Genomic DNA, 27632 nt, shown 5'->3' with positions numbered 1-27632 from the left:
CTGACTGATAAGTGCTGAGGTACCTATAACGCTCATAGGCCAGTGGCAGAAAACTGAGCTGAGGTTCAAAATAATAAATCCGCTTCCCCTGCAGAAAGGAGGTCAAACCCTCCAATTATTCCAAACACCTTTCTCTCCAGCTTCTCCTCCCAGGGGTGGGGTGGCCAAATGTTAAAGACTGAAGTGTCCTTCAGCAACTCACTGATTGCTGCCAGCTTCAGGCTTTATATTCTGTAGCTCAGTCTACAGGCCCGGGGGGCATTAGTAACATCTCGTATATCACCTCCCCAGACTCTGCAGTTGTTGGAGCCGGGGACGGTTATTTTTCTTTCCCTACAGCTTCACTCACAGTCACCTCCCTCTTACAGCATACATTCCACTTCTCACACGTAAATGTGTGAAAGCAAGTTTGAAAATGAGGATGGTGGTCAAAACCAAAACCAAGAAGAAAAAAAAAAGTCTTAATTTGCTTTTCTTGTCCTCCGTTCAAATCTCAGAGATAGGGAGACACAAAAAAGATGTTGAGCATCCTCCTTGCCACAAAATATGTCTTCTGGATCATTTTTACACTTGTGTATCATCTTGCACTCCAGCATCTTATCCTTACAGTTGGAGGAGAAATAAAATGATGCTACTGACACTTTGCTAAACCTCAACTCCCTTTATTACTGTTGCCTAACCTGTCAAGCTTTCCATTCTAGTGCAACAGATTTACCACGTAAAATTCTTAGTAGAAACAAAGTCACACAGCCATCACGCTTGATGGTTACATACATGATATAACGCTAAAGCTACATGTCAAAGACAGAAAATGTAGAAGACTTGTAGCATTAAGTTCTTGTATTGCAGAGTCAAGCTAGTTGGCGCTATGGTTAAAGTACAGTGTTAAATAAAAATGTATCCCTCATTGGATGTTTACTGTAAAAAAACCAACATTGTAATACAGAGGTTAGATTTGTGTGTATTTTCAAACAATATGTTAACTTACAGAAAAGTCTTATATTATCTCAGCTACAGCTTCTGAACAGGGCTTTTTGTAACATAACCTGTAACCTCTCATAGTTAATATCATAGTTAGCTAATGATGTGCTGTTTAGCTTAGTCAAGATTACAGTAGAGAGGATAAACAAATGATCCATTGCTGTAGTTTTTTGAGTATTATTAGATTTAAATGAATATGTTGTTACAAAAAACTTTTCAGTTTATATAAGAATTGTCTAAATTAATTCCTGTCCCTTCTTGTTAGCAAGTTTGTATTTGTCAGGCTGCTCAAATTACTTTTACCTGATTGGATGAAGCAATATGAACCTAAGGCATTACAACATGTCTAATACTCTGTTTGATGGAGAACAAATGAGCTTGCATCAACTTTTTGTCCATCTAAGGAAACTTAACTAGAAAGTCTCCTAGTTGGGTTTTGAAGCAACCTTCAAATTTGTAGTAAATATCTTCACACTGTTGCTGGATGTGATTTCCATGGGAAAAGCCTTGCAGACAAATAAAGCAGGTTTAAAAGCTATTACCAGAAGAATGTTCCCTCATTAAAGTCAGGGTGATGAGTATTAATTTTCAGGAATCTTAAGTCAGGCTGGAAAAGCATAGCTGCAGGAGTTTTAACCCTTTTTGGTACAGACTTGACTTTCTCATCGGTTATGTTGGCTCAACTGAGCTGACAAATTGCAGCTTGATATTCGGACTCTGATGCATTTGTAAAATACAATTCTTAGCCTGAGTGGTGGATTATCTTTAATTAATTGGTTTTAAAAAGTGTTAAAATGTGTTTTAAAAATAGAATCATACTAAAATGATACCAAAACAAAGCTAGTTAACTAAAACTTACCTTTTCAGCTACCTCCAACAACTGAGAAAGTGCACACATGTAGGAGCTTCTGACTCAGTAAAATCAGTCAAAAACTGCTGATCTGTATCTTGTTCTTAATTGTTCACTTCCCCCAAAGCTATAATTTCCTGTGTGCATGATGTCCTGGTCATGACCTCCTCTCAGCAACTTGCTTTTCTAACCTCTGACCCCACTGTTAACGCCAATGGCTGCAGTCTTTAATGAACTCTTTAATTACTGCGTCTTGATTAGTATTTCGGTTGTTGAAAAATGATGAGAGAGATTGCTGTGCTTTTTCATAAACGCTCAGTTGTGGCACATCTAAAGTTACAAGCTGATATGGGACACTAAGGTAAAGGCAAGAGCTTGTTTCATTTTTGGCAGTTTCCCAGAATTAGAGTGGATTTGAAAATGGAAAGTATTACTAATCATCGGTAACCTCTGTGTAGGTTATATATGACTTGAATACTGAAAGTTTGAAGCAGACTGATTTCTGTATGACTAATGACGAAACTGACAGTTTGGCTTTTATGTTGCTGAAAAAATAAACTAAATATATTATTTAGCTCATCAGATGTGGGCACACTGACCGTAAAATTCCATTCGCCTTCACATATGACTGAGTAGTTTTTTTTTTAAACCCAAACCACAAACTTTCCCTTATCTCAAGCGAGACGTGTCTGAATTTAACCTTTAACCCGAGCAGAGGCAGATTAGAAGATAGTCATAGGAATAAAAAAAAAAAAAAATGTTATTATTACTATTTTGTGTGTTTGGTCAAAAATTATTGATGTCTTTGGTTTAACGTCTGAAGGTCCCTTTACAGAGTGCGATTTTGGGCTGAGATGAAAGTTGACAATCATGAGAGAATTGTGGTGAAGTCTTAGGTCATCAATCCGAAACTGTGTCTGAGATCAGACCGTGAGACTTGACCGCTGATGACTGATTTGGCGCTTTGGTGACCAACTTGACAGACTTTTGGGACCACATCTAAGCAACATCTACGTCTACCAGGCAGAATACGACATGAGATGACACTGAATACTCTCTACAGCATGAGACTTTGTAAGTGCAGTTTTTTGAAGTTTAGGGGATACACACACACATCCTCCTTAATACATCCAAGGCAAAATGAAAAAGACATTTGTGCTGAGTCACAGCAAAGTCACTGAATACCTTTGGGTTTTCTCACTGGTTTGTTTGAATACCATTGCTATGCTGATTGCTGCACACATCAACATCAACTTGAAACACAACGACAGTATTTCTCTAAAGCTTCTTTCTGAATGCTGGGTGGCAAAAACTGAAATGGAAACGACTGAAGTAGCTCGGCTAGTTGATCTCCTGGAATCTCTTGTAAATCCCTTCATCTTTCTGGGACAGCCTCCAGTATTACGCCGCAACTATCTGGAATCAGCTCTCAAATCCAAACTCAATACACACGCCAGCTCCTTCCTTCCTGACTCAATCAAAACTAGAGAAGAAAAGAGATTATCCAAGTCAACGGAAAGGGTTAATAATCAACTAATCAATTATGTGGAATTAACTCAGTTTAGACTGCTGTGTTCCTGATGTCTGGTTGGTCAGTTGGATGTTAATTGTTTATTGGTGGGACATTAATTGACAGAAAGCAAGCAGGATAAATAGTGAGTTATGGGTTATTATAGGGGGGGAAATGGCATTCCTGTCAATGTAATCAAATGACGTGCTTTCAGTGGCACAGCTTTGAATCTAACTCATGACACTTAGTCCTATTATCCAATGGCAGATTGATTCTAGGCGGTGTGAGCTTAGTATGAAGGTGTTATTGATGGAAGACATTATCATCGGGACTGTGACTAGCCAGTCCTAGCAGTCAAAGCATGTCTGTGTCTCATTGTGAGAATGTAGTTTGAGTTTATATCTTTTTGAAGATATATCACTGTTGAATTGTCTAATATACTTTAATATCAAATTTTTCCTATGATTTGCTGTAAGATATATATGTTCAACGCAGGAAGTAGCGAGGTGGAAAGTAAAGATATGGTGGTTAAGATAGTGGATGGAAGTGAAGCACATCTGACTTTCATGCGGGAATTCACATCCTGTTATAGATCTGTAAAGACAAAGCCAGTTTATTTGTATAGCACCAAGGCATAACAGCAAAGCTTTTCAGAGTACTTTACATGACACATAAATGGCATTAAATCAAGATGTAAGAGAAACACGAGACAGTATAAAAAAGACACATTTAAAAAGAGTTGTACAAGGTAAGTGGTAAACAGAAAAGTCTCCTCTTTAATAACCTGTTTTAATCGCCTAACCCAAACTGTCAACTGCTAACAAGTCCTCCATCAAAATGCAAAAGAAGCATTTTCTGAACTACTGACAGTCATCATGTACAGAAATGTAGAAAGTAAACATTTTAAAAACCTCAGCATTGGACGTGGAAAAAAAGTTGTCATTGAACGTCATCCGGGGTCATCAACCATAACGACAACAACGGTGCTGCATACAGCTGTTGAGCTCTTTCTTGTTGTAGCAACACTCACATCCTGTCCTTATCAATTAGCAAGAGGGAAACCATGGTGTCTTATAGGAAATTATTAATTTTAGTCATGGTGATCATTATTTGTGTTTTGATCAGACAAGACCTGTGACTCATCTAAGACACAGGAAGTCTCTGTTAGATAATATAATACATTTGCACGCATGGTCACATCTACATCCATATTTATCCATTGGTATGACTTGTATGAAATCACAGTTCATGGCATCTAAACAGTTGCTATAAGAGCAGACATATTTCATTTTAAAACATAGATAGTGCTTCAATATAGTGAGCAGGCACCAGAAGCTAACAAAAATAAATATATATCTGCAGCCATTCAGACTTTAATACACTAACACACACTCACCAACAGGCTGTTCGCACCAGCGCTGGATGCCAAGAGGCTCTTAGCTTATTGTTGTTGGAGAGAAAGATGAAAAGAAAGAGGGAGGGATCAAGATTAATTTGCAGAATGGTTTGAAAGAGAGGGAGAAGAGAGATGGGCATATAAATGGGTGTTGGCATTTAATGTCTTTCATCCTGGATCATAAGTCCCGCTAAATTAGATTATCTCACATTCACCGGCTAATGGCGGGAGGAGATGAGAGAAGAAAAGGTCGGTACAAGAGAGGAGGAAGCAATAGAGAGAAAACACTTCATGAAATCCTTTAAAGGGTAAATCTGCAAAATGCAAGATAATAAACTGTTGCTACAACAAAGGAGCGACACATTTCCACTGATTAAGACCTTGAAGATTGGCTCTAATTCACCCAAATGAATTTGTGGTGTTGGATGTGATCATTTCTCTGCTCACAGGCAGGAAAAGACCAAACTGCACTCTCATCACATCATCTAAATAAAGCTGGACTCAGCAGTGAAAGGAATTAGGGATTTTTGTGCTTTTTCTGTGCTTCTTTAGCTATAGCTGTTAATGTCACAAAAATATTTTAAAAAGATCTGTATTTGGATTTTAAGTGGAACTACATAGAAGGTTGTTAAAATAGTCTTGACTGTTGCATTTTCTGTATTAAATCAAGTTTAAGTTTAGCTGCTCACTAAATATACAAAATGCATAAGATTATAACCACATACCTAAACTAAATCTGATAATAAAGCATGATTTATATTTGAACAACACCTTCAAAGTCAAAGTTAAAGCTGTGCAACTGTTTATGATCTGGCAGGAAATAGACTGTTTTCACAGTGGAAAATAACCGTCAGCATTGGTCCATACTGTTAATATCAATTTCCAATTCTTCTTCAAAACTGGATGTTTTGTATATAATGGGAGGAAACCCAACGCTGTTAGCTTAATAGAGAAAACTATTGACAAAAATCTGAGAGAGTATCTTTGCCATTTTTGGTTGCACCTTTCAGGCGGTCCCTTACGTCAGCTAGTCTGTTTCACTTCCACAGCTAAACGTCAATATCAGATCATGAGGTTAAAACAACAGCTGTGCAGCTTCATCCTGCACTGCATACTAAAAATGGTAAAAAAACTGATTCCATGTTATTGAGGATGAACGTCTTTTAAAGTCTGAGCTTACGTATCTTTATATCTATGCTTGTGTGTTTTGAGCCTGCAGCCTACTTTTTTTGGCAGACCTGCATGATAGAAAGTCATGTTGCTTTGGCTCCTGGCAGTTGTTGTTCACACTGTACAGACGACAATCACTTGGATCACTGCTGGTGCTGAAGAAAAAGTCTGATGATGTGACGTTAACATCCTTTTTCTTTTCTTATGGATCTTTAGACCTCAATGCTACAACTACTGATTGTAGCAGTGTGTGGATGATGTCTGTTTCTTTGATTTGATTGAATTGTGACTATGAGAAAATGTGGTGTGACTGTGTGGTGTTTGTGGCAACTTGAGTCAGACAGGAAAAAAACAAATAACGCAGAAATTTGTATCCTGTTTGTATCTATTCAGTGTATAATCTGTCCATATCCCAACAATATAATTGTTAACATCCCTACTTTGATGTAAATGTGCTGTTTGGTTTACTAATGGCAATTTATGGAATACCTAAGTAGTGTAGGCCATCAATTTAAATAATTTGCCTTTTGTTTCCTTCAACAAGCGAAGTGCCCAAAGCAGATTTAAACTTTCTTTTTTATGCTTTTAAAGCACCTGTATCTGTTTGTTTGCATGTTTCCATTTACCTTTCATTTACTGAGTGTCAGAAAAGAAGCAAAACACCAAAACAAAAACATTTTTTCATGTGGTACACATTTATGATCATACATCTTTGCCCACAAGATGACTAAGATTAGAAGAAGGCTCTTTGTTTGGTGTGTCAGAAGACCATAGAGGCCAGTGTGATTGGAGTAGTTAGCTTAAACTGCTGAAATATGTTATGTTCAAAGGACGGGAAACACAATATAAACAAAGCAGTCTGTCTTAAGGTGACGTGAGTCGGGGGGAGTGGGGGGGGGGGGGGGGGGGGTGGGGGTTGGGGGGGGGGGGGGGGTGGGGGTTGGGGGGGGGGGGTTTCTCCAAGGCTGACACACAGAAACTCAGACACACACATCGCTAATTGAAAGATTCTGTATTCTCCACATCTGGAACCAATCCACAGAGTGTGTGTGTGTGTGTGTGTGTGTGTGTGTGTGTATGTGTATGTGTGTGTGTGTGTGTGTATGTGTGTGTGGAGGAAAATTACAAAGCCGGTTGGACAGAATACTTGTAGGATGAGATGTTTTATTTACATAAGCCATAAAACACACACACACACACACACACATACACGTACACATTTGTGTGCTCAGTGCATTCAGTTTCAGTACTTTCTAATTACAGAGTACAAGACATCCAGATTACATCAACAGGTAAATAGCATTCTGGTTTGACATCATTACATTTCAGTGCTGTCAGTCTTACACACACACACACACACACACCATGCACATACACACAAGCTTGAACCTATTGCATGTATGAGGCAACTTGCTATTTGCACAAAAAAAATACATACACCCATTCTTTCACAAAATACGACAGGAAAAGCACTGGCACACACACACAGAGAAGCAGAACTCACAAATAACATCCACAGGAAGCAGTAAGTCACTGTCGTAAACACTGAACATTTCTATGCTGAACTCGGAGCCAACATACAGAGGCGATAAACAGCTATCTTCAGTGCCTTTTCTCTCTTCTCATTCTCACTCACGCATAAACACCACAGATAGTAGATAATAGATACTTAGTTTATCTGATGCTCATAAATTTTTCCGGCATCCTCGAAATGACGGACTGTTGAGAAACTGCTGTTTTTTTCCCCCCTCACATTAACAAACTTGCGGTCGACGCTCTCAATTTCAGCTGGACCCCTGCCGTTTGGGTAACTGGAGTCACTCCAGTTAGAGTGTTTTACTATTCTAAGAGATTTATGACCAAAGACCCGCAAAAATCTGTAGTAGCTTATTTTTTTTTGCCAGGTCCTTGACCCCTGTTTGAATTTGATTAGTTGTAGAGGAAGAGATGCTGTAACAGTCACAATTCCTCAGAGTTGTGTAATTTTAAGCCGGTATGAATCCACCGTTTGTTACTTTCACCAGAAGACACCGGCAAAAACAATTAACTGGAGAAATTGAGTTGTTTTTTCCAGGAAACTCATTTCATCAAGTCCGTTGGAACTGACATTGTAATGTAATAATGTGTCACGTTGGTGAGCAGCTGATTACCAAAACACATGAACTGACAGGGTAGATAAAATAACATTTCAATATGTTCCCTAAGTAAAACGGACTTCAAACGGCACTCAAGTTGTAAAGTTAAAATGTAGAAATTAAAATTAAGGGCTGTCTTTTCATAGTTTTTTTTTCCAAATAACTTTCAGGCACATGATGGAACAAAGTGGCTGCCAAGAGCAAAATAAAGCAAGATTTAAAGTCACTACAGGAAGAGTTCTGTCCTGATATGAGGTTTCTCGTAAGTGAACACTGATTTACTGAACGGCACACATTGAAAACAATCTATGGTACTTTTTAAAGGGTAACAAACAACTTGCAGGGTATAGTCTACATTTTTAGACCATATTAAGAATATTAGATCTGAAAATGAACACCTTATTAAAAGATAGAGATGTTCGTTTTTAACAGCAGTTTCCCAAAAAAAAAAAACAACCTTATGGTGGTTAGAATTCAACTACAGCTAAACAGGAAATTTCAGCCACAGTTTAACATGTAAAGAACCTGATGTGTAAAAGTGGTCTGACTAATCCTAAATGTGTTTGTCATTAAAGGAGGTAGCTTTGCTCCTTAAAAAGTACCATCATCTGCTCAAATGCACTATTTAGTGCTCCACAAGAATTACAATAACTGTACAGCGAGAGTATTTAAGAGTATTTACTATCTGCTGTTATTCATAATATAAGAAGCACACATATTTCAAGTCAAAAGGTAACTGCAGTCTCATATGAAGAACTTTTTTTTTGTTATAAAATGTTATTATAATATTATATGCTACATACTATACGAGTACATAGAAACAAAGTATTGTCACTACCATCAATACAACCTTTTTTTCTGTGTTTATCACTCTTTCCCACCCGCCCACACCCTGAGTGAAGTTTTGGATTATCTTGCATGAAAGTCTCTTCTTGCTCTTTGACCTTTGTGGTGGGAATCTGGTAAAAGGTTACCAAAGCAGACCAGAGGTTAAGGTCAGGGGTTAAGAAGCTCAGAGGTGATCAAGATAACGTTCTAAAGATGGTAACCCATGATCATCTAGGTTTTTGAAAGCAAAAGTCATGCCCCAAATGTCTAATAGCAAATATTTGAGGCCTTTACACTTGAATAAAAGTGTGTCTTTTAGGTATGCTTCAGCCAAATTTCATCTACACCTTAAAAAAGCTTCTCTTTGCTTTCCTGCTATGACAAACGGCTCCCATCCAACAGTATCCCAATATATATCTTCCTATATGCGTGATGCCCAGTTGTTCTGAATGTGCTTTCTTGTTGTATGCGTGCAGTTAAATTTGAGATTTAGTCAATAAATCAATTTGTCGATGGACAGAATAATAATCGTTTCATTGTTTCAAGAAGAAATGTGATTTGCTGGTTTCAGCTCCTCAGACATGAGGATTTGCTGCTTGTTTTTTACCATGTATGTTTGGTTTTGGACTGTTGGTCAGATAAAAGCAAGCAATTGAAGGACATCACTTTGGGCTCTGAGAAGCTGTCATTTCTTTTAGACGTTTCATAGACTAAACAGTTTAATCAATAGTGAAAATAATTGTTAATACCAGGTGTAAGCCAGTTCGATGCTTGGATGTGATGTCTCAGCAGTCATCTCACACTCACAGGAACAACATCTGGAAAGCAGCGTTTGAATCAGAGAAGGCGTATACAGCGTTGCCTTATGTCATCAGTTCTCTCTGCCTTCACTGTTTGTCTTGAGTCCCGTTTGAGTCCAGGTTGCTAGATGAATGTTGAATTCTGTCAAATCTCCTTGCTGAAGATTCTCCAACCGAACAGCTTTCTTATTACAATACAGACAAAAACACTTTTAGTTGGTGTTTTTCAGATCAGCAAAGAACCTGAATGAAGTCTCTTTCCTTTTCTCAGATCCCATCAGCAGCCTTTTTTATTTAAGTGCCTCATTGACATAAAATCAAAAGCAGCAAAGGAGGCAAAATGTTGAGCTTTTACACTTGAAATATAAAGCTCTACTGAAGTCAGTGTGTATTTAACATGCATGCTGAAATGCTTGAGGTGGATGGAAACACCTGGTACACAGCAAGAGACGGCCACCAGTCGATAGAACCGGTTGTAAGCGTTTATCAGTTTGACAGACGGGTCAACACCCAAAAAATTAGATAAGAAAAACCACACACGGTTGAGATCTCGTGGTTCCCCAAACCTCTGCCCTTCATATGATAAAGAAGGAGAACACACTATCCAACCCCATGTCCTTAAACAACTCCAATAAATATAAATATCAAATAAAAATAAGTACTGCTATGGTCATACATTCCTCAAATCATGGAGCTCCTCGGTGTATTCCAGCTTTGAGCGAGACAGTTCTATGTTAGCAGGACAATTGTCTTTGGCCAGCGATGATTTAAACACTGAACCCCTGGAGAATCCCGGGGGGGCTCGGCAGACCGGGGCCCAGCAAAAGTGCAGCATGCTGGGGGAAAGGAAGATGAAGACCCAGGGGTCGATGATGGAGTTGACGGAGATGAAACGGAGGGCGACCAGGTCCTGGGAGTGAGACTCCTGATTAATCTCTATGGAGTTGATGTACACACGTATCTAAGAGATGAATAGATAGAGCGTTGAGGAAGGAGAAGGGAAAAGACAGATTGTGTGTTAGATTAGCTAGTTTTATAATTCTAAAGCTAACACCGTCCGCGACAGCAGCGACAGGCACACACACAAGACACATCCTTTGCAAACATCCTGGTTATAAGTCCAACAATAACCCCTTTATAGTAGCAGTAACACATGAATGAGTGTGACCAGTTTCAGTGGGATCAGTGGGAGAGGAACGATATGGATTGACTGTTTAAATACCAAGCTGATATAGATTCTTAAATATAAATGTCAAATTACAGAGAAAGTGGTACATCTCAGACTCCAGTGACCTTTTCTTCCTTTCTGATTCTGCCAATTCAGTAAGATACTTATCTACTACATGCAGTTTTTTCTAGTTGAAAGAAGCTAAAAACTCATTTTACTGTTTAGATTTGAGATATTTGACTGTTACTGCATGAAACTATTACTATGAAATACACCATACAGACTCTCAAATAATTTAGGTTTCTTTTTTTCGGATCTTTTTGTTGAAAAAAATTCTTTCTCCACGACCAAAACTAAATAAAATGTAACCCTCTTCATTGTTTTAACAGTATCCTCTGCTGCCCAAAACGATCTAGCTTTATGAAAACTGATATCTCTTCTTCACTTTTTGCACTAATAAACAAGATCTCGAATTTCAGTAACATTACGTCTCTGCCAGTAATGTTAGTGAATGTAAGCAAAAGGAAAAAATAACAGTTTATTGGATTAAACGCACCCTGTGTCCCATTGAAAATTAAACAAGTAGCAACAAACAGCTGAGACAAACCACGAATCACTGAGGAAAACTTGACTAAATCTTCTTTAGTTTGTATGACTAAGACCTCAGAAAAATCAAATGACTAAAATGAGGTTAACACATTTTTGATTTTAGGCAATAGCTGGTGCTCAGATTGAAGGAAACAGAACTAAATCCTTCTATCCTTTCATTTCTCAACCAGCATTTCCTAACAACAGAAAAAATAGATTTGAAAGATTATGATCAGTGAGCTGAAAGACTGGCTGGTGTGACACGAACGGTTACTCAAAGAGAACACCTACACGCCAGATACCAGCATGTGGAAATAATAAATACATAACTAATTAATTAGCATAGTACTGTAGGTGTGTAAAATGTTCTCACTCACACACAGGATGTTTGCAGAGATCAAAGTAATGTTCTAATGCCAACCAATATATTTGAATCACTCAAATTATCATTTTGTTTGCTTTTTCGACCGCAGCAGCAAACACAGACCACTTACTGCTCGCTGAGTACGCGCACACGTGTGTTCTTTGTGGCTTTAGGAGAGGCTTAGAGGCAGATGTTGAGGCCGAAGCGAATTGAGATTCCCATGCTGATATCCAGCTGTGTTTACGCACGCAGATTCATTATTACTGTGTTATAACCATTTCACTCAAATAGAACAGAGCGAAAGGGATGATAAAAATCAGCAAACGATCTCGCTATTCTCATGCACACATACGTATGGCTGTGACGTGTGTGTTGTCGGGCATCTCCGATCAACAAACGCTGTGTTACATAGTCTTTGACCTTTTTAAATGGAAACAGTTCTCGCATACAACTATTTTTATTAGCACTATTGACGCCAGCAGATTTCACCGATTAATTCCTCCTCTGTGTTCGGTGAAATCCTTTACTGCTGTGATTGGATAGAAGGAGGAACTCCCTGGACTACTTGCACAAGGTTGAGAACCAGCGCATTCATACAATCCATGGAAGCTATGACTAGTTCACAAGTTTAGAAATTCCTGCTGCAGATCTCTCTGGGGGTCAGAGAGGAACAATATCTAGTAAAAAATGAGGGGAAAAGTGACCTTACAACAATTTGTCATCAGTCTATTCAGTGACAAAGCTTCTCTTTGTCATCTCTTATACATTTTACATTCTCTATTTATGCTTTCACCTCTTCCTTCCAACAACCTGTGTCCCTTTAATTTTCTCTGTATTTCTCAGTGACTCCTTTGTAAGTTTTTCTACTGAAATGACTCAGGTTCAACTAAAAAATGCCCAATTTCCTGCCAGGGCAATGTCTGCGCCAACAATGTCATTCTGACCTCATTATGCCAATTTCCTGTTTTTCACACGAAACAGTGAGTGAATTATTGTCATGAGGACTAATTGGTTTTTTTAACAGCAGCCTCTCCGCTGGGCCAACTCCACAGCTGCAAATATCAGTTAAGAGTCGTACTTACTGTAAGGGCGCATCATGGCTGAGAAACACATTAAACACTCACTTTTGCGCATTATCTCATCTGATGCAGGCAATTTGTTTTGTAACTCTTCAGGAAAAGTTGTAGCAATAAAATCTGCATATAGTTTGAAATACAAATGATTTAAAAAGCTCTTGTAAAATCAAGCAACTTCAGAACAAAAGATGTGCAGTTTCAAACGATGCTTTTAAACACAACCATGTGAGATCATTAATGTGATTGATGACAGGCCTGAGTAGGCGAAGGACTGTGTGTGCGTGTGAAGACAGATTTTTCTTTTTGGTTTTTTTTTCGAGGCTGAGCCGTGAAATCCGACACACACACACTGCAGGCCGGTTTTCTTCTCCTCTCTCCGACAGGAGGAAGAGTAATAAAAGTGTTATGAAGTGTCTGCAAGGGGATGATGCTCAGGGAACAAAAACGCTGTCCTCTGTTTCATTTTCAGAAGCCAGACTGAAATTTGTCAATCGGAGAGTACGTGCTTAACAAGAATAACAGAGAGGTCAGAGGAGATCGTATTTCCAGCTCTGCTTTTTCTCGCTTTTCTTTCTCGACATGTGTTTATTTGATGAAAAAAAACATTAAAAATGCCTTAATTTTCAAAGAATTCTGACCATCTGTTTCTCTCTCTCTCTCTCTCTCTCTCTCTCTCTCACTCTGTGCCAAAAGGCTAGAGTTTGGCCTTTTCAACTTTTAATGCAATCAGAGACAACCAGAGGGACACCACACACACACACACACACACACACACACACACACACACATATTATGAGCCCACAGTCTAATATCAGCAGAAAAATGTAATATGATCTTGCTGTGTGTGTGTGTGTGTGTGTGTGTGTGTGTGATTATGAGTGTGTTTCTGGCAGTTGATATCCTGACCTCAGACTGTGGTAGCACAGGCTGGACAGCCACAAGTGTTTATATAAAGCTCTTAATAAATGATGCACTTGTCGTATTTAATACAACAACAAAGCAAATATAACACAACCTTAAATCAAGTGTAAACTTTCCCAAAGCAAACAGAGGGCAGGGCTTGTCCTTCATATGTGGATAAATAAATTATCCAGATTAGTATGTTGACAATTTGGCTTAATATTCATCAGGAACAGAGCAACGAATCCTTAAACCCAAACCTGCAACAGTTAGCTGGACCATGACTGAGATGTTTTAGGGTGAACCTCAAACATGAACTAATTTTCAGCTACAAATTTTCTCAGATTTATAGTGAAAAAATGTTGATATAATCATGATTTTAGATGCAGGTTATTGATAAATCATTATGATCAGCTGGTGTAATTATCACAATTAAATTTTATAATGAAGATTTGTCTATGTATACATTATAAAACATACAACAAAAAAGAGTGAGTGAGTCAGTGAGAGATTCTCCGAGCAAAACATAAACACTCATCTGAAAAATTCTGACTGTGAAAAGACTAATGGAGCCAGAACATGAAGCGTTTAATATGGCATTTCATTGGGAATTTGTCATTTCAGCACTAAAACGTATTAAACGCATAACCGCGGAACTCACTTTGCTGAAACGTGTTTATACAGTCAAAGCTGCTTTATGAGATGTCTTAAGGTTTCATTTTCACAGCGAAATGACTCACAGTCTGCCCACAGTCACTGATGATAGCTGATAGCAGAGAAGACACTGTACAGCACATTATAGAACACAATAACAGCATCAACAATGTAGGTACGCTCATAGAAGAAGACGTATATCCATGAATGTATTGCCCCGGTGCATGCTGGGAGGGTTCCTGACGCACCTTACCTCATGTAACTGCAATCACATGATCAGCACTCATGAATCATGGTTTCAACTCTCATCATTTTGCCAAACTACGTGCAAAGAATCACATTAGCTGTTTGAAAATTAACAGGATCATTTTAACCTGATAACAGCACGTAAGCCTGAATTAGTTAAATCACATTTGAAGAACAGGACCCAGGACAGACCTGCTGACATCATCCTGAACCTTGATATAGTAGCATCCAGGACCAGCTTCCACACAGTGCATGTTCCTACTAATCAGTTAGTGTGTGCTTTGAATGATAGATGGTATAAGGTTATTACATTCCCTGCAGGGCTACACATGGAAACGTCTGCCAATAAGCTAATGTGGCCATTCTGTGGATATATGAGAGCAGAGGAGAGGAGAATGTGACAGCCACAACAGTAAGTGATTTAGTTGTATGTATGACGTATGATTACCATTATAAGAAAGATTTATCATACTAGGCTGAAATTAATGTTATGATGATTTCTATCCGCAGTGGTGAAAGGTCTGCTTACCGTCATGGCCATCTGATAAGAGAGGGTAAGACAGGCTAATAGCTGGACAAAACAAACATGAAGATGCACAGCCTAATGAATACAACTCCTGGTTTACTGACGTGTAATCAGTGCGTAGAGAGACGAAGAAATTGAATTGGAAGTATTTGTGCAAATTTGACACTCTTTAAAGTGTAACTTAATCTTGTTTTTGCTGACCTCCAGTGGTCTCACCTCGCCGCAGTGATGTACAAGTGTACTCCAGGACCCCGTGACATCACTGTCAGGCGTGTTCCAACCACACCCGACCACTTTTCAATGCTCTCAGAGTTGAAATCGAGAACGATTTAATAAAAAAGACACAAGAACCAGCTAAACCATCCCAATTCCGTCTCAACATAGCAAGGACGTTATGATATTGTGCATGATCATGATGTAACTGATAACGGTTTACTTTTCTGAGACCTGTGGAGAGCAGAGAGAGTATCTGCTGTGGCCTAATTTGTTTACCTTCCTCTTAATCTCCTCTCCCTCTCTCCTGCTGCCTCCTTTCACTGTCTGTCCTTGTTTGACTTCATTGTACCCGAGTCATCTGTTTTATCGAGCCTCCTGCTGAGGTAGTGACTGTAGAAAACTGATCCCAGCATCCTTTGCTCTGACTTAACACCTGCCTACATAAGTTTATTGTAGGCGGTTTTCAAAAAATAATTTAAAGTTTCAGGTTCACTATACACAGTACTGTTTCCTGCCGGTTTACTGTTAATGCTCTGTGGATATGTCTTATGTGGAAATTAAAGTTTTCTGTCTTCATGATGGTGTTAATTCATTTTTTTATGGTTATAATTTTTTTCTACCCATTAAAAGAGGAGTTTTTCCTTGCCGCTGTCGCCAATTGCCTGCTTGTGAGGGAACGTTGGGTGAGTACAGTCTAGACCTGTTCTACGTGGAAAGTGCCCTGAGATAACTTCTGTTGCGATTCGGCGTTATATAAATAAAACTGACTTGACTTGAAATTAAATCATTAAGTACAACTGACCCTGACATACGGCACCATAATGAAGCTAATGGCTGTAGCCGCTAATTTGTAATCTTCCTGGAATCCATTGCAGCTCCTGTATCTGATAAGATCTGTGATCCAGCAAACAGGATAAATAATTTTACATTTACAAAGATTACAACCTACCATAATCTTTTTTCCTGTCGCTGCTTATCATTCAAAAACCAGTATTTGACAGATTTACTCCTTTTCTGTGGCAGTAAACACAACACATTGGCCGATAAATAACTATGCTGATTGCATAGTTATCAGACCATCGCAAGATATTCAGGATATCTTGCTTGATGCGATAAGCAGCAGGGCTGCGGCTGCTTAGTCGGACACTCCCCCTCAAACACACACACACACACACACACACACACACACTGAACAGCCTCTCAGTGTTATCTCAGCTACAATACAGATACCACACAGAAACTTTTACTAAGGGCCATGAATGTGCTTTCTTGTAACTGTCAAATCTCCATTGGAGTCTCTGTGTTTCCAGCGCAGACATGGAGAGTCTGACAGCAGCTACTCATAGCTAGTTATTTTGCTTGCATTTCTTCTTTGTTGTCACCTACAACTGCCACCTTTGACTGTCACCAGTCTGTTCAGTGTCTCCATAAGGAGGCGGAGGGCAGTGGCGCTCTGGTAGTGGTGAGCCAAAGTAGCACACACAATGAGGACTGTTCCTGATCAATGACTTAACTTCTTGACTGTGGTCCAACACAAAAAGGTGAATGATAGTTCAATTCCTGTCCTCTTATTGATGCTCCCCTTGGAGGAATGGTGCTCTCTCAGAATACTGATCTTGCATCAGGCTGGCCTCATTATATTTAAATTTGAGTCTGTTTGACAAAGACCTGAGCTGCAGAGTCAGACCATAACTGAGTTAATAAACTCTGTTTTACTTGAACATTTTTCACTGTGCTCCTAAATTTTTTCATTTAGTAGCACATGTGCTCCCTGAGAAAAATATTGGCGTAGAACCCTGATTAACTATTTCATGATGCAGCTTTAACTCTATATTTAGTAGGGTTCAAGTGGTAAAAAGACTTTCATGAATGTTTTCAAGTGTTAAAAATTCGCTCCCATTTTAAGGGCTCGGTTTTGTGAGAATACAGAGCTCATAAATTGTTTCTTCGTGTGGTTTGTGCTTGTGATGTTGTGGATGTTATTAAGCGATATGATAAGATCTCTGGAGAGATGGAGGCTGTGACTCTGCATTTCAAGCCACAGCTGAGATGCAACAGCGTACTAGAAGGCACTCTGGCTCATTACTGCTGTCTGTGATAAAGTGCACAATTACATATAATACTGCTGGGAAAGTTATTGATTCCCCCATTTGAAATCCAAAGTGACACTTTTAGAACCGGGGTGGTTACAGACATTGCCCAAGAGTCTTACTGAGACAGCGTAATGGGTAATCAGTGGAAGATGAGTCATTTGTGGGTTGAATTTGTACTTTGGTCCATCGATCTCTCAGTCAATACACTCACGATGTGACTGGTCTCCAAAATCAACCTTCTGGCTCATCTATCAATAATGGTTGTCACCAGACAAATGAATCAGAACTATGTCAAACCCAGTTTGATGACATCACTTTATACACCCCTTGTGAACAACTTATCAATATACAGGACACAATGCTTCACCAGCTATACTGCTGTGATGGGGTCAATATCATTAAAATGTCATTTCAGTCCATCATTTGTGTATCTAACAGGTATGGTAAATGATTATTAGGTTCATCTTCCAATTAGTCAAAGGGCACAGATGTTTTTTTTGTTGTTGCTGTTACTACATTTGAGACCAAATTTATAATTATGCTTTCTAAGCCTCATCTTCTCATGCTATCTGCCCAATTTGCTTCCTGATGACATGACTGATCAAACCCTGCATCTCCAAAGGTCATGTATTTACTGCATGTAAAGTCTGGTGGTTGTATGTTCTCTTTAAAATTGTTTTTTTATGTATTCTTACCTTTTACCTTAGGTGGTTATGATCCGCTTCTGACACATTTGCACACCGGCACAATGCAAAGCAATCTTCTATCAAACTTAAACCAAACTTGTTGAAATTTAAGTGAATGTGAAGTATAAGATTAAAGGAAAGAAAATTATGTTTGCATAATTATTAAACTCCAAGATGTTTAAGTCCATTTCTTGGGGAAACTACGACTATTTATGAGTTTTGACTTCCACATTAACAATGGACTGTAAAATCCATTGAAACAGCACCTTATCTATTTTTGACTGTAGTAATTGTAAAATCATGATTTATTTTTCCCTTTAAAAGCAAGAAAATTAAAAATAATAACCTAAATATTTGCATTTTGAATGAACTTCACTGTTATGATGTCTGTATTTAGACATTTACTATATACCTGTGGCATCAAAATAACCATCTGAGTCAGACCTGCTGTGAATGCCGCTAATACAGTGTTTCCTGTCTACAGCTTGGCATCAGAACAGCCCATAGTCTATTGTATTATTTATGAATAGCTGCTTTTCAACAAAATGCCAAAAGTATGCAGAGACACAATTACACAAATATATATATATAGCAGATTAGGTAACATTTATTATGTCTGCTGTCTGTTACATTTTGGTATATTTCTGATAAGATTGTTGTGTTACTGTGACTGGCTGGTATTTGTTTCAAAGCCCCAAAGCACTAGAAGTGGTTTTATTTTTCAGTCATAATATCAACTTACATTAGGGAACTCAAAATGAGATATTCTGAAAAGGAAATATGTTTTATCCCACAGTATAGATCACTTTACTTTCCATATATGGATACATTTACTGTACTTAATTTGATTTGACTTAATTTCATTTGTAGAACCAAGCAACAAATTAAAGTAATATTGATGATAGAACTGTGATGTAGCTCAGATGTTGCCTTTTCTTTTTCTTAATGACTGCATTAGAGTTACATGGTGACATTTTAGTGAAAGCACCAGCACTTCAGGAGAAGGATCACGCCTCAACCACACCTCTAACCATCTGTCAAGCCCACTTATTCCTGTCATCCCTCCCTGCCCTGTGTGTCTCAGATTTATTGACCCACCCTCCCTTTCCCTTCCTTTCATCCATTCACCTTCCTACCTCATCCTTACCCCATCCCTCCCTCTATTCATTCCTACCCACATCCCTTCATCCTCTCCTCCATCCTCTTCTCATCCCTTCCTATTCAATCTAGAGCACGTCTCCCACGTCTCATTCTAGATACCGTCTGGGGGCTTGTAATCAGCTTGGTCTCTCTCCACCCAGTCTACACTACGTCCGCCCAGTCCAGCCTAACAGACGACATCCTCCTTCACCCCTCCCCTTTACATTCATTCATCTGTCTTCAACATCCAATACCTCCTGAATTTCCATGAAACCTTTCAATAACATATTGTTGTGGTGTGGTTCTTGCTAGTGAAGTCATCCCTAAAGCACAGTACAACTACTGCCTTATTGATTTTGCAAGTACCACCGTGCCTTAGCACCTCATTGCTCAAAGAATAAAGAAAAAGCTATCGAGAAAAAAAAGAATGCAAATTTTGTCGAGTCCCTCAACATGACTAAAAACATGAAGTTTGCTTGCGTACCAAAATCGAATATTTTCCCTCTAATTGTTGTAATATTTATTTTCTTAAACCAAATGTTTTGGGAGTCTGAGTTTTGAGAGAAAAAGAAATGTGGTGAACTTAGTGAACCAATGTTGGGCAACCCACCAGTCCCACAGGACCTGCTTGCTCTCAACATCATGGAACATAATCAATCTCTGCTGTGACTCTATTGACCAACTGACCCATTGAAATAATTCACCCCAACTTAGTCTTTTAACTGCTGGTGCATTCAATTAGCTCTTATAGTCAATTTACCCAAAAAATTTAATGCAACAAGTCCAACTACTTGTTGACAGTGAACGGTCATCTGGTTGTCACCTTTACTCACCTAAAAACTACATAAGTGTGTGTTTTTACTTACAGGAGGGAGTTACAGAATAAGGGTGAATGTGTATGAATGAGTGAGTGTGTGTTGAATTATCTGCTGTGATCTTACCACCAGGGGCAGTGTGCAGACGATGAAGATGATGGTCATGATCACCAGCAAGATGAGATGCTCCACCTCCTCGGCCATGGAAATCGCCCTGCGGTCGTTGCTGGATCTCGTGGCCACTATCACTGAGCCGCCGTTCCTCCTCCGACGTTGGTACATCTTGAACAGGTGGTACACAACAAACCCGTTGCACACCACTATGGCCAGCACCAGCAATAACATAATGGTGGCATACAGGTTGGCGTAGACCCGGTCCTCTTTCCCAGAAGGGTTCATGTCAATGAAGCACCATGTGCCAGGGCAGTATTGTACATATTTACCAAATCCCACAAAAGGCAGGAGACAGAATAAAGTACATAACAAAAACACTATGGGAATTGTGATGTAGGCACATTTTTTGGTGACATGCCGGCTGTACAGGTAGGGGTACCCAATTGCTAAGCATCTCTCTAGTGCCATAGTGAAAAGGAGAGACATGGTGGCCAAGCTGAAGAAGGTCATGGTGACACCAAAATATTCACACACCCCGTAAGTTGCAGGCGACAGCCCCACCAAGGTAGTGTTGAGTGAATATGACAGCTGCACAAGCGGGCTGACCAGGCAAGTCCCAGCCAGGTCCGTGACCACCAGCGATGTGATGAGGATGTGAAACATCGCACGACGCCTAGCGCCCCCAGCCCTCATGTCTCTACGTCGCCGGATTTCCAGGATCACCAAGGCAGCCACATTGCCTAAGATGCCTGCAGCGAACATGATGGCGCTGATCACCGGGCTCTCTTGGGATTCTATGTGGTGCTTGCTGTGGCACGTGTCGTTTTCAACGGACATCACGGCTGAAAACTGTCTGGATTTAAGTTAAAAATATGTCTCTCTGCTTCCAAAAAAAAGAGTCAAAAATGTGTCCTTAAGTAGTTGTCTGCAGCCATCCTGGTTAAACAGAAAGGAAGCAAAAATACCTGTGAGATGAGAGAAACTTCAACAAGTGTACGGTGCTGTGTAAAAAGTGAACACAAATCACTGGTGACATGAATGCTTTCTGAATTTAGTGATCACACTATAACTTTCTCAACAGAAAAATTGCATTTTTAATGCGTACCAGGATAGAATTTAAAAACCAAGGTTAATAACAATCTTGCGGTCACAGCCTATTTTCAATTTAACATACAGTACAGTCAATGAGTAGTAAAATAACATCAATAGTTTTTGGACAAAGAGATGCAATTAAACTACTATAATTGCAGAGTGCATGGCTAAAATGTATCATGAATGCAACTTAAGTGGCCTAATACAACACAATAAAAAACAAACCACTAATGTCAGAACCATTCATATCTACTAAAAGAACTAAACCATTCTTGGAGCTGCTCTATTGCTTTTGTTGAACCTCACTACAGTTGACTGTTTGGTCATCACACACAAGATCTTGGCTGCTGAGATCATTTGATTCTGACTGAGATTCAGGGAAGTCTGCATGTGAGAGTATTTTCAAGCAGAACTAATCGGCAGCAACATTTATTTGCCACTAAATGGTCCAATAGATCTAACGTCATTTGTAAAGGATGTTTACTAGTCTAACTTGGAGCCTTTGTTTTGACTCAATGTTAACAATGTTGCATTTACACACCACTTTAATTTCATGTTCACATCAAACTACAAAGTTTTTGGCTAACTTTACTGAACCCATAGATACACAAATAAAGACAACATTTTCTTCCTCTCAGAAAAACATACACTGAATCATTCCCGTGCTTGAACTCTGTTCCAGTATGACTTTTGAAGTTGTGAAACCCAGAGTGGTTCCTCTTCTATCTCTTCAGTTAACAGATTATCAGCTGACAAACTGAAAGTTCAATAGCTGCGGTCACACTTTTTCACAATGGATTTTCTAATAAAATCGCCAGCTGTGCTGAATGAGAAAAAAAGCTCTTGCATTACTCAGAAAAACGTGGAATACCTCCTGTGTACGTGTTTACTAACTAGTAAAAATAGGCCTCGACATTCTTACACATCTCTTCCACTTGTATGACTTTGTGTGCGGGTGTGTGACCTTATTTTGACTGGGTGTGTAACGACCAGTTAATTGACTCACCTACTGCTCTGACCAACACTCGACGTGTCCACTCTGGTAATTCCCAGGGTCCTAACAATTGTGAATATGGTCGTTGTCTGCCCCCAAACTCAGCGGATAGCTTTGATAAATGTGTCAGGTGTCGGGTCTGTGGACAGCTGGTTGTTTATTGTTGAGTCTGATATTCTGTCAGTTGTTGTTTTGATAGGAAAATGCTTGATAGATCTGAAAATTAGACAAATAAGAAAATTACTGGCATGCCGTTTTTTTTCGTTGTGAGAGATAAACTGCCAAAATGTAAGGTTTCTTTCCTTTAAAGAATACGAGAACATAACTAAAGCCATTAAGACATCAGTAGGTTTTACAGTTAGTGTTATGAATTGGTACACAGCGCGCAGTGGTGTACAACACACACAACGTGCAAGACAAGTCAAATAGTTGTCAAAGTTGGAATTTAATTAGGGAAAAAAAACCTCCCTGACAACATTACCGTTTCTCAGTCTCAGTTAAACTCAACACGCGAGTATTTCTTCTTCTTTACGGAGTTTCGTTTTGAGCTCGCGCCGGATGAGCCGCCAGCTGCACCCGCGTGGACTTAACAGCGGTTGAAACGCATCCAAACAATGAAGTTCTCACCTTTCTCATAAGTTTCTCCTCGTGGCGTAGGCGTTCATCTCCGTGATTTACAGTCCAGACTTAGTTTCACAGTGGATCGCAAATGAATCGCTACTGTTGGTTTGTTTCACTACTGAAGCTGCTGTGTATGTGTGTGTGTGTGTGGAGGTGAGGAGCGGCAGTGTGATGAGGCAGACATGAAGGACCCGGGGTACAGGGAACGATGCGGTGACGTCACACGGCATGTGTACACCCACCCCTTGCATACAGGCTGGAGCTAGTTGGATAGCTGGAAGCCTCACCTTCAAATATTACTAGAAAATAGCTGGAAAATACTCCTGGGAAGCCAAGCCAAGTCTACCAAGTACCAAGTGTTAGCTGATAACCCGAAGTCAAACGTAGGGAATTATATATTCATAATTTATACCATTTAACACATTAACACGCGCATTTAAAAAAACAAAACCGTGTTGGCTTGGAAGAGCAAACTTGTGGTTTATAAAAGCCTCAGTATAATCTCAAATAGGAATCAATCGGGTCACTGTGCACTCACACGACAAGACTCAAGTCATTGAAAGTATGGAGATGATGTGATGTAGGACTGCTACTAACGATCATTTTCATTATAAATTAATTGTATTTTTTTTTTTTTTTTTTTGATCAGTCTTTTAGTCAATAGAATGTCAGAAAATTGTGAAAAAATGGCCATTGTTGTTTTTTTTTCCTAACCAACACACCAAAATCCAAAAATTTTACATTAAAGATAATATAAAACAGCACACTGGGGAAGTGGAGCAAGCAAATATTCAGCATTTTTCCTTAATAAATGACTGAAACAACACTAATACTAATTGTTTCAGCACTAACACAGTGTAATTATATTACACAATAATCCAGGTAAACAGGACATATTCACGAAGGTTGTTTTAGAAAAACTAGTGTGTTTTTCACATCCATGTACAGCAGACATTTACTTCACTCCCACTGGTCACCTTGTCTATGTGTGTTTTGTTTAATAAGGGAAATCAGATGCTCACCTTGGCTGTGCAGTACACAGAACGTGCTGACTAAGTGAGACAGTTTCAATAGCATAAAAGAAACATTCAGTCCCTGAATCAACGTTTCTCTAAACAAACAACTGTGAAATGGTCTCCCATATGTACATGGCATTGTGCTGATGTCCTGACCTGCAAATGTTGTCTCCAAAAATAACGATTTCTTTTGTGCAACGTGATACGTTCATGCAACCCTCTGTGTCTACGTATGTGACCTGCCTTCTTCTGAATGTAACACCAAAACATTCAAAGTATGTGTTTTGACTCTATATCATGAAAGATGGGTTTCCTATGTTACTTTATGTGAGGAGATTGCATGTTGTTCCTCTGGGTTTCCTCCCACAATCAAATGGATTTGAGGCTCAAATTTCCCATAGGGCTGAATGTGAGTGTTTATCTTTCTACAGTATCTGCGTTGCCGCCGATGAATCAGTAAGATATCCGTCATGTTTCACAGGAACAGACAGAAAGTCTTGTTTCACCAAGTTGTGCTGTGTTGATTGGTGATTCTGTGTAGCGAAGATGACACAGACCACAAAAGCAAAACATCTGCCCCTTGCAGTTTATAAAATAGCTTTCAGAGATTCCACAGTGCATTGAAATGTTATCCTAATCGCACAATTTCACCCCTTTCAAGAACAGAATAAATGCCAAACAGGATCCTAAAACGAGCCGTGATGTATGCTGAAAGCCCTGAAATGTCGACTTGAGTGCTTCAGGGCCATTAAGGAGGTCTTAATTGTGACATACGGCCATTACGCCATCGCCTCTCCCTCTCTCATTCTGTCTTACTCCTACACCAGTCTTTCTTTCTGTCCCCCTCCAGAATGACCTCCATGTATTTTAACATGACTCATGCCATTAGTATCACCTGCACAAACACACAGCAGCGCATACAGTACAGGTTACATTCTATGACCTGACTCGTCAAGCGCTGAATGTTATTTTTAATTTTGACAACAGGAATCTCATGCACTCCCACTGCCTGTGTCTTTATCTCTTTTCATTTTTTGTCTCTCTCCTAGTTCAATCTATCCATTCATTTCTCCTTCTTTCTCCTTTTACCCTTACTCTGTATTTGTTTCCTCATAGAGCAGGGGCCGCTTTTACCTTGTGCTCTACCCCTGCAGCACCAAAATACCTTTCCTTCCCTTTGAGTTGCTTTCTTTTTCTTACCTTTCCTTTCCTTTTCTTTCATTTCCTTCCTTCCCATTCCTTCTCTTTCTCTCCATTCCTTTCCTACCAATAATACCAGATGGCAAATGTTTAGAGAAGCAACTGTTTCCGTGACTTTCATGCGGTAACTTTCATGTTAGTCGAAACTCCATTATGTAAATAGTTGCATTTTGAAGTTTATTCATAAGTGTCCCAGACAATAGTTTTAAACAGAATCACCTGATTTATTGAATAAAAAAGTCCATAAGCTAAAATCTCAGCTTGAATCCAGATTTTTGACTGACCACCCCGGAGTCTAGGTGATCCAAGTGATGATTAAGAATGCAAGAGAAGGCATCTTAAGTGGTGATCCTCACTGTCTGTCTGTGCTCTTTATATAGAAGCTATTCAATTATTGATTAAGTGCTTAATCCACAAATCCTATAGTCTGCTCTGCTGGTAAACAGCCTTTGTTAGGGGCCTGGCATGAGTTAAAGTGCTGACAAGTGCTGTATGTATTGTTAGTCTCTCTTTCTGTCCCACACACAAATCCACACACACACACACACAAACACACACACATACTGTATACAGAGTCCTGCTGAAAGCCTTCACTTCTGACGTCACGCCTTAAAGTAAAAAAAAAAAAAAAATGTGTGTGTGTGTGTGTGTGTTCCAGCTAATGGTCCTCGACTGAATCATTGATGAGTTCATTGATTTTGTTGAATATCTGATGTCACAAATGAAGCCGGTCATTCAGCAGCTTGTGATCACACACCGGCATAATCAGAACATGACCGGAGAGGAAAACATGATCTGATTGCTGTGTTGTAGGTGGTCATGATCAAACTCTTCAAATGACAGGGTGTGAATTGCGATCAGCTGTGTATTTATATGTATATACCATGGTTTGTTGAAAGCACAGTAATCAGTGCTTTCAAGTGTTGAGATTACATGAGGAAGTGTGGGTTTTCTAGTTAAGCTAATGATTGTAATATAAGGAATCAGGCATGACATAATAGACAGCAGACCTATAAATATCTCTTTGAAGAAAATACAGCCTTAACATACCAAAACCTATTTTGTTGTGATGCTCTGTGTGCTTTATCATCTTAGCCTTGCCTTTGCCTCCCCCTATAGGATCATCTGGGTAAGTGCAAACATCGACTATAGGTGGATATGATTGATTTAAACTACAGCACATATTCTAGTGCTTTGTTCAGAAAATTGGCGCAAACATCATTCCCAAAAACTCAAATAAATATACTAAATTTCTCACTCCTTAAAGTGTCTGTGGTAAGGGACTGTAGATAAATTATTGAAGTGGGAAGGGGGGCTGAGTTTTATATTTCTTTTTCTTTTTTCTTTTTTTTTTTTTTAAAGCAAGGCCCTCCTCAGCATTGTTTTTTTTTTTTTTTGGACTTGAACGTAATACCCTGGACAGATCACCAGTCTCTTACAGAAAAAGAAAAAATATCCTCTCTGTTTTCTGACTTCCCCTTCCCTCCTAATAACTTTCATACAGTCCCTAAAAATAGTATGCCTAATGATGTTTGCACTTTGGTGATATATATTTTTATCTCATATACTGTAGTACTACTATAACAGTTGTAAAATAATTGTTTCTATAGCCTAATCAACCTTTGTAGTGATCTTTACACAGTGTATAATGCTTAGAGTAGACTCACTAAGTTCTATAATTTAATGCTCTGTCAGGCCTGTACTGCAGCCGTGTGAGCTTTTTGCCTTTAGTCTGGTCTTCAGGAAGTGAAACATGTGCTCAGCTAGATTCAGTTCATATTTTTGGCTGATGTGGCCACCCAATAATATTCCACTGTTTCACCCAAAAAAACAAAACAAAACAAAAACTTACAATTATACAAAGCAGAGAAAATCAGCATATCCTCACATTTGAGCAGCTGGAACCAGAGAATGATTGGCATTTTTGCTTAAAACGTGACTGAAATGATTAATCGATTGCCAAAACATGTGCAGATTTCTTTGATCAACAGAATCAATTAACTGACTAATTGTCTCAGGTCTGATTTCAAATCCAAAATGCAGGCATACATTGTGTATGCTATAGAAAATTGATGCAGCAATATGCTGTTACTGCCACTAGGTGGCACACAAGGTTGTATTTCAGGGTTTCATTCATGGCTTTCAATGAGTGAATGATATAAATAAATACAATATATAGTGAAAAGTGAAATAACATAAAATAACAATAAATATATAATATGATATTGAAAAAAACAATTTAACACACATAATAAGAAGTGCTAATAATAAACAAAATAGACTAGAAAAAACTAGACTTAGACTATTTACTGCAAATGTTAAACACATATTCGACTTAAATGTGGACACCTTTAGTAATAATAAGCAATTATGCCTATGGAGTTCACTTCCATGTTGATAAATGTCTTTCAGTGAAATTCAAATTATGTAAGAATTTAAACTGGTTTTCTTAT

The 27632-nt window shown here is 38.9% G+C and overlaps 2 protein-coding genes across 10 annotated transcripts in view; one reads left to right on the top strand and one right to left on the bottom strand.

Annotated features, from left to right (window-relative positions):
• Positions 1–10139: 10139 nt before the first annotated feature.
• On the bottom strand, positions 10140–23645 carry ptger2a (prostaglandin E receptor 2a (subtype EP2)). Of its 2 annotated transcripts, none has more exons than XM_044345351.1 (4): positions 22824–23645; positions 22355–22558; positions 20269–21192; positions 10140–10631 (listed from the first exon to the last, which is right to left on the bottom strand). In XM_044345351.1, exons 3-4 carry the CDS (start codon positions 21091–21093, stop codon positions 10341–10343), a joined length of 1116 nt encoding a protein of 371 aa, XP_044201286.1. In that variant the 5' UTR covers positions 21094–21192; positions 22355–22558; positions 22824–23645; the 3' UTR covers positions 10140–10340. The 2 variants fall into 2 exon arrangements, with proteins under 2 accessions (XP_044201286.1, XP_044201284.1); XM_044345349.1 differs by having other exon boundaries at positions 22970–23645.
• nid2a (nidogen 2a (osteonidogen)) overlaps positions 20275–27632 on the top strand; it is a 48584-nt gene continuing 41226 nt past the window's right edge. For all 8 annotated transcript variants that reach the window (XM_044345343.1, XM_044345348.1, XM_044345347.1 and 5 more), the window contains exon 1: positions 20275–20433. The gene's annotated coding sequence lies outside the window, so the exon portion shown is untranslated. The remainder of the gene's footprint in view (positions 20434–27632) is intronic.

The sequence above is a fragment of the Thunnus albacares genome, chromosome 24 (assembly GCF_914725855.1).
Source record: "Thunnus albacares chromosome 24, fThuAlb1.1, whole genome shotgun sequence".
Classification (NCBI taxonomy): domain Eukaryota; kingdom Metazoa; phylum Chordata; class Actinopteri; order Scombriformes; family Scombridae; genus Thunnus; species Thunnus albacares.
The sequence above is the reverse complement of the archived record's forward strand: the minus strand, read 5'-3'. Positions and strand labels throughout refer to the sequence as shown.